The 17089-nt window shown below is 39.3% G+C and overlaps 1 protein-coding gene across 3 annotated transcripts in view; it reads left to right on the top strand.

The window, feature by feature from the left end:
• AATF (apoptosis antagonizing transcription factor) overlaps positions 1-17089 on the top strand; it is a 111994-nt gene that overhangs the window by 35593 nt on the left and 59312 nt on the right. For all 3 annotated transcript variants that reach the window (XR_010582121.1, XM_045375131.1, XM_065532357.2), the window contains exons 5-8: positions 6024-6138; positions 8254-8455; positions 8974-9138; positions 10516-10599. Coding sequence is in view for 2 of the 3 variants with exons in the window: in XM_045375131.1 (XP_045231066.1) it covers positions 6024-6138; positions 8254-8455; positions 8974-9138; positions 10516-10599 (566 nt within the window). In the remaining variant the exon portion in view is untranslated. The remainder of the gene's footprint in view (positions 1-6023; positions 6139-8253; positions 8456-8973; positions 9139-10515; positions 10600-17089) is intronic.

Genomic DNA, 17089 nt, shown 5'->3' with positions numbered 1-17089 from the left:
TGTTTTGTGGCCATGTGCCAAGAGGGAGAGGGAAGAAAGTATATGAATCTTTGCTGCTTTTCTTAACTTTAAACTCTTGTAATAATTGGGAGAAAAATTAGAGATTAATTAGAAACTGTTGATTCATTCTGTTTGTTATTCACAGGGTTGAACAACTATAATTCAGTCCTGTGTGAATAATAGAGAGAATTTTTAAAAATTGGTGTTTATTTGTTTGTTTTGGCTGGGAAGAATTCATTGTTGGATTTGAGCCTCTGGGAGAGAGTCTTTCCCTCACTCTTGTCTGCTCTGGCTTGGAGGAGGCCTACCACCTGCAGCAAAGGATTGTCTCATTGTCTCAGATTTTACATGCCATCTAGGAGGAAATGCAGCCCTAATATTGCAAAGAAATAAGAATTGCCTTCTGTCTTCTAAATCTCTTTATAGGAAGTTGTCCAGGTATTGGGCCACTGGTGACATTTACTTTGATAAACTTTTTTTTTTTTTTTTTTTTTTTTGGTGGTTAGAAGCACAGATTTGCAGATTTCATCTCTGGCAGGTCTCTTGACACTTTGATGCATGGTAGTGCTATCCCTGAATGGAGCCTAAATACTTCAGGGCTACTTTCTGACTGGGTGAAGGGGTGTATAAAATGAGAACATATGAGAGAGTATTAACAGAAAGGCACACTTTGATTTACTGATATTGGCTCTCTGTTTTCTTGTTGGATTGATATGCTGCCTAATATATCTGCAATGGATTTTTAAAAAACTGACTTGACCAAAATAAAAAGGCTCATGTAGCCACTTGAAAGTGGCCCTTAAAAGTTGTAGTCTTTTGTTGGACACTTTCACAATTCTTGAGTATGCTACATGTTAGAGTCAAATTCTGACTTGTATGTTGAGGACAAGTAGCTATAAATAATGTAGGCTGCTTTGCAGCTTATTCTCTGGGTGGATCTTGATTTTATTTTTTATGTCATAGACACATGGTACTTATAGGAATTAAGGGCCAGATGCTTTGCTCTTCTTGTTCTTTTAATTTTTTCTTTTTCTTTTTTGAGACAGGGTCTTGCTTCGTTACCCATACTTGAGTGCAGTGGGATGATCGTGGGTCACTGCAGCCTTGAACTTCTGGGCTCAAGCAATCCTCCCACCTCAGCCTCCCAAGTATCAGGGACTATCAGCATGTGCCACCACGCCTGGCTGATTTTCTTCTTCTTCTTCTTTTTTGGGGGGGGTACAGTCAGGGTCTCACTGTGTTATATAGGCAGGTCTCAAACTCCTGGGTTCAAATGATCCTCCCCTTTGGCCTCCCAAAGTGTTGGGTTTACAGGCATGAGCCACAGTAACCAGCCTCAATTTTTTTTGTGTGGTACACAACATATAACAAAATTTTGTACAGTTTAATAGTGTTAAATATATTCACATTGTTGTACAACCAATTTCCAGAACTTTTTCATCTTGCAAAACTGAAACTCAACCCATTACACAACAACTCCCCATTTGCCTCTTTCTCCAACCTCTGGTAACCACCATTCTGCTTTTCTCTCTGTGGTTTTGACTACCATAGGTACTTCGTATATTGGAAATAGTATTTGTCTTTTCCTAACTGGCTTATTTTACTTAGCATAATGTCCTCAAGGTTTATTCATGTTGCAGCATGTCAGAATTTTTTTCCTTTTTGAGTCTGAATAATATTCCATTGTTTTTTCTCTTTTTTTGTTGTTGTTTTTTTGTTTTTTGTTTGTTTGTTTTTGAGTAGGCTCAGTTTGAAGGATTATAGATAACTCTTTTCTATACAAAGATGAACTGGGATGGTAGGATTATTTATTATATTCTGGTTTTGGGATTTTTTTAGTGTTTTTTTTTTTTTTTTTCCTTCAGATAGACCCTTGCTCTGTTGCCCAGGCTGGAGTGCAGTGGCATGATCTTGGCTCACTGCAACCTCCCTGTCCTGGGTTCAAGTGATCCTTCCACCTCAGCCTCCCGAGCAGCTAGGACTACAGGCATGCGCCACCACACCTGGCTAATTTTTTGTATTTTTAGTAGAGATGGGGTTTCACCGTGTTAGTCAGGATGGTCTCCATCTCCTGACCTGGTGACCGCCTGCCTCGGCCTCCCAAAGTACTGGGATTACAGGCGTGAGCCACCACGCCTGGTCCAGGTGGTTTTTTTTTAAATAAAGCTTATCATTTTAAGTGGACAGTTCATTGTCATTAAGGATATTCACATTGTTGTACAACCATCACCACCACCCACCTCCAGAACCTTTTCATGATCCCAAACTGAAACTCTGTATCCATTAAACAATAATTCCCCATTTCCCCTCTTCTCAGCCCCTAGTAACTACTACTGGACTTTCTGTCTCTATGAATTTAACTATTTTAAGTACCTCATGTGGAATTATACAGTGTTTTTCCTTTTGCAACTGACTTATTTCACTTAGCCTGATTATTTCAAAGTTCCTTCTAGGAAAAGTTTTTTTAGTGTTTCTTTTTTTTTAATTTTTAAAAATTTTATTGTTAGAGACAGGGTCTTGTTCTATCACCCGAGCTGGAGTATAGTGGCGTGATCACAGCTCACTGCAGCCTCGACCTCCCAGGCTCAAGGGATCCTCCCACCTCAGCCTCCCAAGTAGCTAGGACTACTGGTGTACACTGCCATACCTGGCTAATTTTTGTATTTTTTTATAGAGACAGGGTCTCGCTACATTGTCTGGGCTGGTCTTGAACTCCTGGTCTCAAGCAGTTCGCCCACCTCAGCCTCCCAGAGTGCTGTGATTACAGGTGTCAGCCACCACATCAGGCCTTAGTTTTTTTGGTTTTTGTTTTCGAGATGGAGTCTCACTCTGTTGCCCAGACTGGAGTGCAGTGGTGCAGTCTGGGCTCACCGCAACCTCCACCTCACGGGTCCAAGTGATTCTCCTACCTCAGCCTCCCGAGTAGCTAAGACTACAGGCGTGCGCCCCCACACCTGGCTGATTTTTTTGTATTTTTAGTAGAGACGGGGTTTCACCATGTTGACCAGGCAGGTCTTGAACTCCTGAGCTCAAGTGATTTGCCCGCCTCATCCTCCCAAAGTGCTGGGATTACAGGTGTGAGCCACTGTTCCCGGACTGATTTTTTTCTTGAGATAGAGAGCAACTGGTTGAGAATCTTGATTTGGAACAAAGGCATTTTGAGTTTTTTAGGTGATAGTTATGTGTTACAAATTCTCCCAAGTGGTATGATATGCAGATTATAAAGGATTACAGAATTTAGAAATGATGTAATCAAAGACCTTATTTTAAACAAGGATGTCATATTTATGTAGTTTTATATGCATATTATTTGAAGGAATGCAAAGTAGTTATTGGACCATTGAGTTCCTTCCGACTAGTCTGAGATGGTTCTCTCAGGTAGGTTGGTTCTCAGGCCTGACCCTGAAATAGAATGCTGTAGTATGAAATACATGGAGAACTTATCTAACTCATGTATTGGTGGCCTATTGATGGAAAAAGTTGGGATATAAACTAGTGAGAAGGCTGCTCATGCTGGACAGGGTAGAAGCGGAAAAGAATAAGACATAAAAATCGTTTAACCTAAGTTTGTGTGGGCTGCAGTTTGTGTGAAATGTAAATATACGAATATCGGGATTGTTGAATGGAAGTAGGGATGCTTGTGAGACTAAAGTTACGTAAATGAAAGATGGAAGGAGTGATAGAAGCATGGCCAGAGATAAATGGGCAATTATTAGCAACAGTAAGAATGGAAAACACAGAATTCAGCAACCAATTAAACTTCTAGAATGAGAGCACCCAAATGTGAGTGATCTATGAAAACACATTAAACAACGCAGAGATTCAGACAGGGAGAGTATTAGGTAGGAAAACAAAAGTTCTGTTTCTGACACAGTATGTGTGAAGGAGTGATGGAACAACTACATGAAGATTTTCTGGCAGTCACTGGAAATGTGAGAGTTTGATTATAGGAGAGATGTCTGAGTGCTTTCAACACATAAATGGTGACTCTGTGTCTAGTTAGCCCCTTAAGTAGTATTATTCTGATAGAGGAGGTAAGAATTCTGTTGTCAGAGGACCCGTTTTGTTTTTTGTCAGGGGGATTTTGGAGACAGCGTCTTGCTCTGTTGCCCAGGCTGGAGTGTAGTGGCATAATCATAGTTCACTGTAACTTCAAACTCCTGGGCTCCAGCAATCCTCCCATCTCAGCCTCCCAAGTAGTTGGGACTACAGTGCACACCACCAAAACCAGCTAGTTTAAAAAAAATTTTTGTAGAGCCAGAGTCTTACTGTGGTACCAGGCTGGACTCAAACTCCTGTGCCCAAGCAATCATCCTGTCCCGGCCTCCCAAAGTTTTTTTTTGTTAGTTTCGTTTTTGTTTTTTGAGACAGAGTCTCACTCTGTTGCCCAGGCTGGAGTAAAGTGGCATGATCTCAGCTCTCTGCAACTTCCGCCTCCCAGGTTCAAGCGATTCTCCAGCCTCAGCCTTCCAAGTAGCTGGGATTACAGGCACACACCACCATGCCCAGCTAATTTTTGTACTTTTAGTAGAGGTGGGGTTTTGCCATGTTGGCCAGGCTGGTCTCGATCTCCTGACCTCAGGTGATCCACCCGCCTCCGCCTCCCAAAGTGCTGGGATTATAGGCATGAGCCATTGCACCTGGCCTCCAAAGTTCTGAGATTACAGGCACAAGCACTGGCCCTGGCTGAGGATGAGGTTTGTTCTGTGTGTGTGGTTTTTTTTTTGAAACAGGGTCTCACCTTCACTCTGTTGCTCAGGCTGAAGTGCCGTGATCACTGCTCACTGCAGCCTCAACCTCCTGGGCTCAAGCGATCTTCCCACCTCAGGGCCCATGCCTGGCTAAATTTTTTTTGTTTTGTTTTTTTGGTTAGAGCCGGGGTCTCACTATGTTGCCCAGGCTGGTCTTGAAACTCCTGGACTCAAGCAGTCCTCCCCGAGGATGAGTGTTTTTTTGTTTTGTTTTGTTTTGTTTTTTCCAGACAGAATCTTGCTCTGTCGTTCAGGCCAGAGTGCAGTGGTGTGATCTTGGCTTACTGCAACCTCCGCCTTCTGGGTTCAAGCAATTCTCCAGCCTCAGCTTCCCAAGTAGCTAGGGTTACAACCATCCACCACCACCCCCAGCTAATTTTTTTGTGTTTTTTTTAAGTAGAGACGGGGTTTCACCATGTTGGCTAGGCTGGTCTCAAATTCCTGACCTTGTGATCCACCCATCTTGGCCTCCCAAAGTGTTGGGATTATAGGCATGAGCCACAGCCCCCAGCCGACCAGTTTTTATTCTAAAAGTTTTTATCCATAGACTATATACTTAATCTTGACCAGCTCTATTATAGATGCATCTTATTGGCTCCAAGGAGAACCGGTGAGAGTATATTCTCAATGCCCAAATTTTTAACATACAATTCAATACTGCAAATAGGAAGTCATTAGCTTGGGTTTTCATATGTGAACAGGAACTTTTCCATAAGGATATGAGTTGAGAGAGTGAAGGATGTGGCAGCTCAAACCAGAGGCACATGAGATCTCCTGGGGGCAAAGCGGAAGGTGATGGTGGTGGGGATGGCTAGACAAAGTCCTACTCTTTAGGAGAAAAGAAGGAAGTGCTCAAGGAGCTGACTGATAAGGAATAGTCCAGGAGGTCAGCGGGTAACCTGTAGGAAGATACCTAAGAAACTTAACACCAACGGAACAAATTAATGGTTATAATGAGAGGTGGGGGAGGAGTTTGTCAAACTTAATACATTTAAGAGCTGACAATGTATTGGACTCTCACTATTTGCAGACACTTTTCTAAGCACCTTACATGCATGATCTTGCATGTTCCTCACAACAATCCTGTGAGGTCAGCAACGTTGTTATTTCCATTTGGGAATATTTCAGAGAGTATTTAGTTTCTGTGTGTATCCTGCACCTCCCCTTCACTCTCCGCAGCCAGAATTGCTCAGGAGTCATGAATTATAGGCATCACCTACTTAGGAAAATTGTAGATAATTAATTGTCCTTTCTCTGTCTTTTATTTCCTAGGTCACAAGGCACTTAAAGCATTGTTGAGGTCATTGGTAGATCTTCAGGAAGAGTTGCTTTTCCAGTACCCAGACACTAGATATCTAGTAGATGGGACAAAGCCCAATGCGGGAAGGTAAGAGAACAGAACCATGGAGTTGCTTATTTTCTTTTCATTTGGATAGTTTCCCATCATTTATGAAGGAGAAAGCCAAGTTCTCTTCAGGCAGATATTAATGTTAGTAAAATAGAGTCTCATATTTCACTGGTGGTCAGGATGGCATGTAAGTTGGTGATTAGATTTTAGATTTTTATATTTAGTTGTACCTGATGTGCTTTGTGGTCTTAGACAAAAGACTTGCCTTCTCTTTAGATCTATTGGAATTAGAAGATAAAAGCACTTTCTTTTTTAGAGATGGGATCTTACGCTGTCATCCAGGCTGGAGTGCAGGGACATGATCACAGCTCACTGCAGCCTCAAACTCCTGGGCTCAAGCAGTCCTCCTGCTTCAGCCTCCCAAATAGCTGAGACTGCAGGCGCTTGCCACCATGCCTGGCTTTTTTTTTTTTTTTTTTTGTAGAGACAGGGTCTTGCTGTGTTTCCTTATCTGGTCTCAAACTCCTGGGCTCAAGCCATCCTTCTACCTCAGCTTCCTAAAGTGCTGGGATTATAAGCATGAGCCACTTCACTTGGCCAAAAGCACATTTTTAAAATATTAATGCTTAATTAATGTTGGTTTATGAAACATTCTGTGCCCATACCATATATTCCAGTCACTGGTCACAGCCATCTCCTTTGAATAAAAACTGTTATTGTGAAAGATGGAAAAATTTCAGAAAACAGCAAAATAATTATTTTTTCCCCCTGAAATTATTACATTTGATGAAGATTTTCCCCTTTTTATTTACACCTGCTGTATATACCTGCTTGCTTTTTTTTCCCTCGAGCTTGTCTTTTGTTTCATTTTTTATCTACTGAACTAGTTGGGAGGACAAAAAAGAAGCTCACATTTGTTGAGCACCTATGGGGGTCAGTAATCCAGTGAGTGCAATTGGCAGATAGTTGGAGGTTGTATTACATTGCCATGGCAGTTGCATAGATGGTACTGCAAGTTAGCGCTAATTCTGTTGCCTACCGCTTTGAGTTGTCTTCACGTTCAGCTTCTCTTGTATTTGATTCAACTAATATTATTCATCTTTCCTTAACAGTTGGTTACAGAGAGATACATTTCCCTTATTGATTTGGGGATTAAAGTTGTAGAAATATGATTGTATGTTTAATTTTTAAAGACTGTCCTATAATACTACAGGCCTGGTTCATACACATTTCTAGTAATTCTTTTAAAACCTCATTTATTTTGACGGTTTGCTTACCTTTTAAAAAATATTTTGAAACTAGTTCTTTTTATATTCATTTTAAAAGTTACATGAGGCTGGGCATGGTGGCTCATGCCTGTATTCCCAGCACTTTGGGAGGCCGAGACTGGTGGATCACTGGAGGCCAGGAGTTTGAAACCAGCTTGGCCAACATAGTGAAACCCCATCTTTACTAAAAATACAAAAAAAAATTAGTCGGGCATGGTTGCACACACCTGTAATCCCAGCTACCCATGAGGCTGAGGCATGAGAATTGCTTGAACCCAGAAGTGGAGGTTGTAGTGAGCCAAGGTCGTGCCACTGCACTCCAGCCTGGGTAACAGAGCAAGACTGTCTCAAAAAAAAAAAGCTACACAGGTTTTTGATTGATCTCATGAATATTTCTCAAAGAACAAAAGCCATCCTCATATCCTTGGTGTTATTTCAAATGGAGACAGAACAGGTAAGGCCTAAATATTCTCTGTCCTTCATGGATGCAGCTGGAAACCATCATTCTTAGCAAACTATCACAAGAACAGAAAACCAAACACCGCATGTTCTCACTCATAGGTGGGAACTGAACAATGAGATCACTTGGACTCAGGGAGGGGAACATCACACACAGGGGCCTATCATGGGGAGGGGGGAGCGGGGAGGGATTGCATTGGGAGTTATACCTGATGTAAATGACGAGTTGATGGGTGCGGCACACCAATATGGCACAAGTATACATACGTAACAAACCTGCACATTAGGCACATGTACCCTACAACTTAAAGTATAATAATAATAAATAAATTAAAAAAAAAATTCTCTGTCCTTTATGTGAGCCTACTTTTTAAAATTTAAGTAATGTTTGTTTACACTGGACGTAGTATTCTTACTGGTTTTCTAGTGAGGAGATTTCTAGTGAAGACGATGAGCTAGTAGAAGAGAAGACGCAGCAACGAAGAAGGGTCCCTGCAAAGAGGAAGCTGGAGATGGAGGACTATCCCAGCTTCATGGCAAAGCGCTTTGCTGACTTTACAGTCTACAGGAACCGCACACTTCAGAAATGGCACGATAAAACCAAACTGGCTTCTGGAAAACTGGGGAAGGCAAGTGTGTGTATGCATGCGTGTATGTGTAAGATAGGTTGTGGAAACCTGAAGTTTTAAGAAATTGGAACTACAGCTCATTTATATGGATGTTGTCATGATGTAATGGTAATCATTCATTTCTGTAGCAAAATCTACTGAACTTCTGGCACTGGGGTTTATACGATTCAGACTTGGGATTTTAACTTTATTAGAAAGAATGTTTTATTCTTAAAATTCAGGCCTCGTAAGTGTTCAAGTGCTGAAAATACAAATACTTTAAAGGAGTGGATTTCAAAGCAATAATTATTAAAGTATCAGAAGTTAATCTCCGAGTGTAGAAAAATGATATGACCTGCTTAAGACTTTTTTTTTTAAAGAACAATTATAGCCACTCACAAACTCAGTCCTTTACAGAAAGTCTCTCCTGAAAAAATGATTGTCTGTCTCTCTGCTGACACAGAAAGATAGAGAAACCAATGTAGCTGCCTTCAGCACTGATTTTCTGCATTATCTGACGCTACTTAATGTTGTTGCAGGGTTTTGGTGCCTTTGAACGCTCAATTTTGACTCAAATCGATCATATTCTGATGGACAAGGAGAGATTACTTCGAAGGACACAGACCAAGCGCTCTGTCTATCGAGTTCTTGGCAAACCTGAGGCAGCAGCTCAGCCTGTCCCAGAGAGTTTGCCAGGGGAACCGGTAAGAACTCTGTGATGCAGAATGATTATGGGGAATAGCTTTTATGAGGCTAATTAGCTGAAAAACTTGTAGCTATTACCTGTTTGTATAAGAGGTTAGTGAGAGAAAGGAAAGCAACACTACTTTACTGGATTACTGAGAGAACCTTGAGTATATGTGAGAGGAGAGAGTTTTTAAGAATGGGGCTTCTATTAGCTCCTGTGTGTCATCTTCTCTTAATTTCGAGTTTGATGCAGGAGTCTGGTAGTGGAAGCATTCATAGTCCAATTTTCAAAATTCAGTTTTAAAGCCACTTCTGTAGAAATGTCAGTATTGAAACACGTGTGTACTTTAGGCTCAATGTTTGCCATTTAGGTCCTTTAGAAAGTGTCCAGAAGTGTAATAGTCAAATTTTTTTGTTTAAAGGAAACATTTAAAATTTTTTAATTATAGAAGAAATATATACTTAATGCTTTTTTAGTTTATAGCCACTTGAAATGAAAAGTAAAATTCTCTACTCTGAAATCAGTTTCACTCCTAAGGTGAAAATTTTTTTTCTTTTTTTGTCAACTGCCTGTTAATGTAACTCCTGAGGTGAAATTTTCAATACTTAATAGTTGTAACAAGCTTACAGTTAATAAGTAATAGTTGTAACAAGCTTTTGGGTCTTTTCTATTTTTGTAACTATATATGTGCAAATAACAAACATATGTAAAAATATGGTTGCTTTTTTACTAAATGAGATAGACATTTATGTGTGTATAAATATGTAAAATATTACAACTGTATTTAAAGTCTCGCAACTTTTAAAATCTAATAAATCCTAGATACTCTTTTCATTTCATTACCTAGAGATCTACCTCATTTTTCCTAATGACTGCAAAGTATTCCATTGTATGAATATACACTGTCATTTATGCAAACAATGGATATTTTGTTGTCTCCAGTTTTAGAAACACTGCTACGGGAAAGATTCCTGTACATTTATTATGTGTTTGTATAAATATATGGATAGATTTCTTGAAGTGGAAGTGTTAAAGAAAATACACCAAATTCTGATAGATGTTGCCAAATTGCCTCCAAAAAGGCTGCATTAATTTCCAGTCCCTCCAGCTGTGTTCTCTGGTACTGTGTTGCCAGTTGTAGAGGTGAAAAATGGTATCTTCTCATTCTAATTTATACATATTTATCGTATGTTTATTTATGGTTCTTTTTTCGTCAACTGCCTGTTAATGTTTTTGCCTGTTTTTATATTGGTTTTTTTGTTTTTTAATTTTAAGAACTTTTTATATCTTAAGGAAAACAGTGATTTGACTATTCTACATATTATTTATAGTAGCTACATTAATTAGATAACCTTATTGGAATTCACTCTTTTCTTACTCATTGTTGACATAGGAGATCCTTCCTCAAGCTCCTGCCAATGCTCATCTGAAGGACTTGGATGAAGAAATCTTTGATGATGATGACTTTTACCACCAGGTGAGACTTTTACACTCTCTTGTTACACATCAGGTTTTAGCATTTTAAAGCAGCTTATAGAATTCTCTGAACAAAGAAGTTGCTTATTTTGGAAGGATAGAGTCAGACAGTGAGTTAGAACTCCCGCGTTCAAAATTGACTTACAGTGTCATTGTGGATTTGTTGCTTTTCTTCTATTTTATGTTTTCCTTTTGAAATGAAAGCAGCTATAGCTACTTTGTTAGTTGTTGCTTGAGTGTAAATTATCTGTAAAACAGTTTCAGGTTTTATTTTTCTTTGAGTCAAGTGGGTTCTTCTTTCTGAGCCATTTTTGATGATGGAGGATTTGTTAGTTATTTGGTTTCTTGTCTCATTACTATTAGAATGGGACATGGAGCTGGAGGACTGGGATCCCAGAGTTCTTGAATTGCACTACTGATTCTATTATCTGTTAAATCTTGTTCTTCATGTCTTTTTGTGCCTGTTGAAGTCAGTTAAGTATGTATTGAGATTGTCTGCAACTGTTGATTATAAAAGCATAGTGCATTTGAAGACACAGAATTGTTAGAAGTTGAAATATAGTCCAGTTCTCAATATGTTTTCACAGACTCCCCCACTTCTTTCCCTGATATTACTTTCTGCTGGCATGCTGTTCTTTTTAATGATGCCAGAGACTGTTAAGATAGACTAAACATTTGGGCTATTCTAGAGAACTGAAATAACTTCTTGTATTCCTGAGTCTCTTGATAAGTTACACTTTTTTTTTTTTTTTGAGATGGAGTCTCACTCTGTTACCCAGGCTGGAGTGCAGTGGTGCAATCTTGGCTCACTGCAAGCTCCGCCTCCCAGGTTCACGCCATTCTCCTGCCTCAGCCTCTGGAGTAGCTGGGACTACAGGTGCCCGTCACCACGCCCGGCTAATTTTTTGTATTTTTAGTAGAGACGGGGTTTCGCTGTGTTAGCCGGGAGGGTCTCGATCTCCTGACCTCATGATCTGCCCGCCGTGGCCTCCCATAGTGCTGGGATTACAGGCTGGAGCCACTGCACCTGGCCAGATAAATTATACTTCTTAATAGAGTGTGTGTTAGCCTGTACCCTTTCTAGCTTAGTGGAGAATTGAGGACACTGTTCAGCAGTGATATACCAGTTATTGTTGACCCATTGTTTATCAGGGTAATTTTTTTCTCTGTCAAATTTTTAATGTGCTAACTTTTGCCAAGTAATTTGCAACTGCTTGTTGAGGGTTTAGCCATGACTGCTGTACTGTGTATATGGATATGAAGAAAAGAACTTCTTAGGAAAATTACATGTAAAGTCAATATAGAACAAGTGATTTTATGTTGGGGATACCTCTGGTTTTGCCCTAAAAAGAGAAAGAGATTTTCTATTAATTTTTTTATTCATTCTGTAATGTTTGATAAAATTATTGCTGTAAGTAAGTCTTAAAAGTAATGACGAGAGGGTATAGGAAAAAAGATTGGTGTGGCTGCAGCTGTTCCCTGTCAGAGGTCCTGATTCTTTTTTTCTCTTCTCTTATTATATTCATTTGTCAGAAGAGTAAGGAACTCTATTTTGTTCTGGAGTGTGTAAGGAAGTACCTGATATGGGATATTAATGCTGTATAATTGTGTGAGATCACGGGAGACAATCAAAAATGTTCCAATCCTCATTAATTGAAGTGTACATTGTTCGATGGAAAGTGCATCATAAATTAAATAGGCTTAATAAAATAAACTGAAATTACTGGGGAGAAGTTGCCTCTGTTGGCAGTCCTTAGTCTGAATTTTTTTTTTTTTTTTTTTTTTTTTTTTTTTTTTTTTTTGCCTGGAGGTCCGTTTAAAAAGAAATAGCATTACTTGATTGGCCCTTCATCCCAATTAATAATTTTAACTTCGATAAATTCTGATTTCAGAGTTATGACTAGTCACATCTTAGCTTTTCCCCTTGCTGGTTAATTGGGGTGCTGGGGTTAATCTAAATTAAAACTTAAACTAATGGAGGTCAGCAAGGCAGCTGAAACACCTGAGTGAAACAAATGGGGCTGCCAGGCACAACTTTATCTTGGCTGTTTCCCAAGAGGGAAGTGGCAGCAAATTGGAGTTGTTTCAGCCTTCTGTAAAGGTGAATGATGGGTGACACTTGTTAATGTACAGCATCTCCGGAAGCATTCCAGATTGCTTTGCTGCTACACCAACTGCTGCCATCCATGCACAGTCAGTAGGAACTGGACCAGTTGCCAACATCTGGCAGCACAGCAAGGAATGGGTGCAAGTCTTGAAACCCTGCAGATTCTAAATATGGTGCTTAGAACTGTACAGGCTTTAATCACTTACCGCTCTTTGGCAGCAGGCTACGGCAGCTTATCCCAGCCTCGTACATCACATTCCGACATCTGCTGAGCTGCAAGGCAGCTGCACATTCATTTTCTTTTCTTGCCTTTTCTCTTTGCTTCCCATTCCCCTTCTTCTTCCCACTCCCCCTACCCTTCAGTTTTCCTCCCCCTCCCCAATATGCTGCCTGGGAGAGATGATCTGTAAAGATTACTGCTTCATTGTGTGCAAGTAATTGTGGTGATACCAGGCCCTTGACAGACACAAGGTAGCACCTGTTCTGCTGACCTGGTTAATTTCTTCTGTTGAGTGGGATTTGCCAGAGATTGGAGCTGAAGCCAATTCAGTGATAAAGCTAAAGAAAATGGCTGTATGTTTTCTGTCACCTCCCAATTAAATTGGCTTCATAAAGTGCTTTCCTTTATTTGTCAGAGTAGTAAGCCTGAGCTAAGTGTTGCATTCAGAAGTGGTTCAGTATATTACAATGGGCCTGTGAGTTTTCATTTGTGTGTGTTTTTTTAACGTGATCATATATGGAAGAGCTGGGTGGTGAATATAATACATTCCCCCCTTTTTAAAACCATACTTGAAGCCAGACTCTTTGGGTTCATGTTTTGTAAGGAAGAGATTATAGCCACATTGAATTTTAATGTTCCATTGTAAGGGTTTAAAGGCTTACTTGGTTAATTCAGGTATCTTGAAGCTGTGTAAATGCCCTAACTACTGAGAATGATGTGTGGGGTCAGAACACTCCCCCTCTACACACACATACTCTTTCACACTTTCATTCTTTGTTTCTTAATGGGCTTTAAGTTACCATAACTTTCAAAATATATTTGTATTATTTAATAAAGGTACATGTATATATGTATGTATATGTGTGTGTACATACATACATATGTATGTGTGTGGGCCGTAGAAGATAGTATCTGATATCCTAAATAATCTTATCGTTTTTAGAGCTGAAAAGAACCTTAGAGGAAACAGACCCTGAGAAGTTAAGTAACCTTCTGACATCATATAGTAAATGGCAACACTGGTAGTTAATGTCAGGACTTCTTAGACCAAGTCTTGCTGTTTCCATACCTTTATTTCTTAAATATTTCATTCTTGAGCCATAAAGAGATTTCACTGTAGTATTACAGTTTTCAGTTTGTAAATAAATAAGCTTTATGTTAATAGAACCAGAAAAAGGGTTTTGTGTTAGAAAGTAATTTTTTTTCCTTAGAAGGCAAATGATTTATTGAACTTTTGTTACTTAACAATTCTAATGAAAAAATTAGCTTTATAGTTTTGTTACCAGTTTGTTTCGAAACTGGAATTGCTGAAAGCGTGAAGTATAGCCAATAGTGAAGGTTTTACAAGAGAAACTGTTCACCTGCTTCAGAAAAGCATTGCAGGATTTTACTTCCAAACAGAATTACTTTACAGTTTGGCCTATTTCTTGTCAAAGTGCATTCCTAAAGGCAGTTTCACAAAACATGAAGGTTGTAAATGACCACGAAGGATGAGCCATTCAGAAATGTTTTCAGTGTCTGTTATTGTCGTGATCCTATCTGCTACTTTATAACATTTAGTTCTCTTCAGATCTGTTGTCTGTATCACCATTTAAGGCTTTTGTTTTGTTTTATTTTTTTAAACCATCAGATGATCTTTGACTTGATTAGCCTAAGTTTTTAAAGAATCAGGGAAGGACCAGGATTTGCTAAACCTAGTGGCGTGCCAGTCCCTGGACTAAGTAGATAGGTATTTGGCATGTGTCTTGATTTAATCCTCACAAGATCCTCATATTGTGATATAACTGCACTTAGCAATAAGCTGTATAAAGTGACTGGTTTTATTCTTTTCATATCCCAGATCGCAAACTAGTTTCTTGTCACTTCATGAGATATTTTGTTCTGAAAGGACTAATTGAGCTTAGATGTCAACAGATCAATACCTGGATTTCTAAGCGTTCATTAGGATTTTGTATGTTGCTTCTAGCTCTGTTTAGTTTTGATCTGGTTTGTCCTGTCACTTTGAATCTAGCCAAGAGTATCTAGAGAACGGCATAATAGATTTTGCTCTTTTGATGACCACTTTGATGGGTTAAATTTCTTCTTTCATTTGCCATCAGGACATGCCTATAACTGACCTTGCCACATGCTGAACTTTTGTATCTAAGACATTTGATAATGCCATAAACAAGTAATTACTAATTCAGTCAACTATTAAAAGTCGATAATGTTGAGAAATAGAGAAGAGGCAGGCTTTCTGACATGACTTTAATTAAATTGGTGAGTGATTAATATGGACAGGTGATTTGGTAGAATTGTATGCATTTAGATCTCAGTGTGAATAAGAGATGTCTCAAGCTACTCTTATGTTAATGGTGATACGATATTTTTTTAATATACTTCTTGTTTTATTTATTTATTTTGTTTGTTTGTTTTTGAGACAGGATCTCACTCTGTTGTCCAGGCTGGAGTGCAGTGGTGCGATCTCAGCTCACTGCAACCTCGACCTCCTGGGCTCAAGCAATCCTCCCACCTCAGCTTCCCAAGTAGCTGGGACTATAAACAGGTACCACCACACCCAGCTGATTTTCATATTTTTTGTAGAGACAGGGTTTTGCCGTGTTGCCCAGGCTGGTCTTGAACTCCTGGGCTCAAGCAGTTTGCCCACGTTAGCCTCCCAAAGTGCTAAGATTACAGGTGTGAGCCACAGTGCTCAGCCTGGCAGGATGATATTCTTACTATTGGCATGTATCTTTCCAGTGATTCAACTGATGGTTAATAACATGTTTTTAAGTCTGATTTGAACCTGCCTCTGTGAATGAGTTGTTGGACTCACGTCTTCTGTTCAGGGCACTATTTTGTTTTTAGTTTCACTTTAAGATGTTGCTGTTATTTGAGATCTGGATAGTGTTTCTTAAAAGTCTGATGAAACTTAACTACACATAGATATTTATAGTTATTTTAGAGAGGACTTATATATGAAGTACATAAATTTTAAAATTGGCCAGGCATGGCGGCTCACACCTGTAATCTCAGCACTTTGGGAGGCCAAAGTGGGTGAATGACTTGAGTCCAGGAGTTTGAGACTAGCCTGGGCAACATGGTGAAACCCCATCTCTACAAAAAATGCAAAAAAAAAATGAGTTGGATGTGATGGCGCTTGCCTACGTCTCAGCTACTTGGAGGCTGAGGTGGGAAAATCATCTGAGACCAGGAGGTCGAAGCTACAGTGAACCGAAATCGCACCACTACACTCCAGCCTGAGCTACAGAGTGAGACCCTGTCTCAAAAATAAATAAATAAATTAATTAATTAATTAAAATTGAAATTATGATTGAAGATATAGCATGGCATTAGGTTTATTGGGGCATAGTAATGGTATTAAAAACAACTCAAAGCAAATACCAGGACCCAATTAAATTTCAGTTTTAATAACAGCAAGATTATTTATATACCATGTATAAGCATTTTATTGGCACTACATGGTAGTTTCTGCTTCTTTAAGACATTTTCCACCAATAGTGCTGCCATTGTATATCTGTCAGTGTTTAGACCCAGGTATGTCATCAATATTAGCATTTGGTTGCTAGCTTGAGCTCACTATTGTGGAAGCTGCACAGAACAGGAAGCAAAAGCCACAGTTTAAATGCAAAGTCTAGAAATGTCATCAAACAGGAGCATCAAGGTAAGGTGCACCTGACTGGCCCTCATTTCTTGCAGCTTTCTTGCTTCAAAAAACATCAGAGCATGACTTTAGTACTACCACTTCGTTTAAACAAAGGTAAAACCTCAGAACAAAGCCTAAAACAGTACATTTTAAGGGGCCACCTAGGAAAGAGATAAGAATTGGCTTAAAAGTGTTGAAGAAACTTTTTCAAACACAAATGGTACCTGGAGAGTTTGCTAGGCAAATATGTGGCCAAAATTACCCTTTTTGTACTAATAAGCCCAGTGTCAGCTGACTGAGTGTAAATTAAACACAGGATCCCAGCAGTATTTTAGTAGCCTCAAGTATAGAATTTGGCACTCCTCAAGAAATGGAGACATTACCTCTTCTCTAAAGTAGGCATGAGGTCTTGGTATTAATGTGTTGCTCCTTTAAAAGTAATGTATAGAAAAAATGATTTAGCAAAGAAAGGGGAAGTTTATAGGCATCTTCAAAAATGTATATGTATTGTGAGAAAA

This window comes from Macaca fascicularis, chromosome 16 (assembly GCF_037993035.2).
Source record: "Macaca fascicularis isolate 582-1 chromosome 16, T2T-MFA8v1.1".
In the NCBI taxonomy this organism is placed as follows: domain Eukaryota; kingdom Metazoa; phylum Chordata; class Mammalia; order Primates; family Cercopithecidae; genus Macaca; species Macaca fascicularis.
The sequence above is the reverse complement of the archived record's forward strand: the minus strand, read 5'-3'. Positions and strand labels throughout refer to the sequence as shown.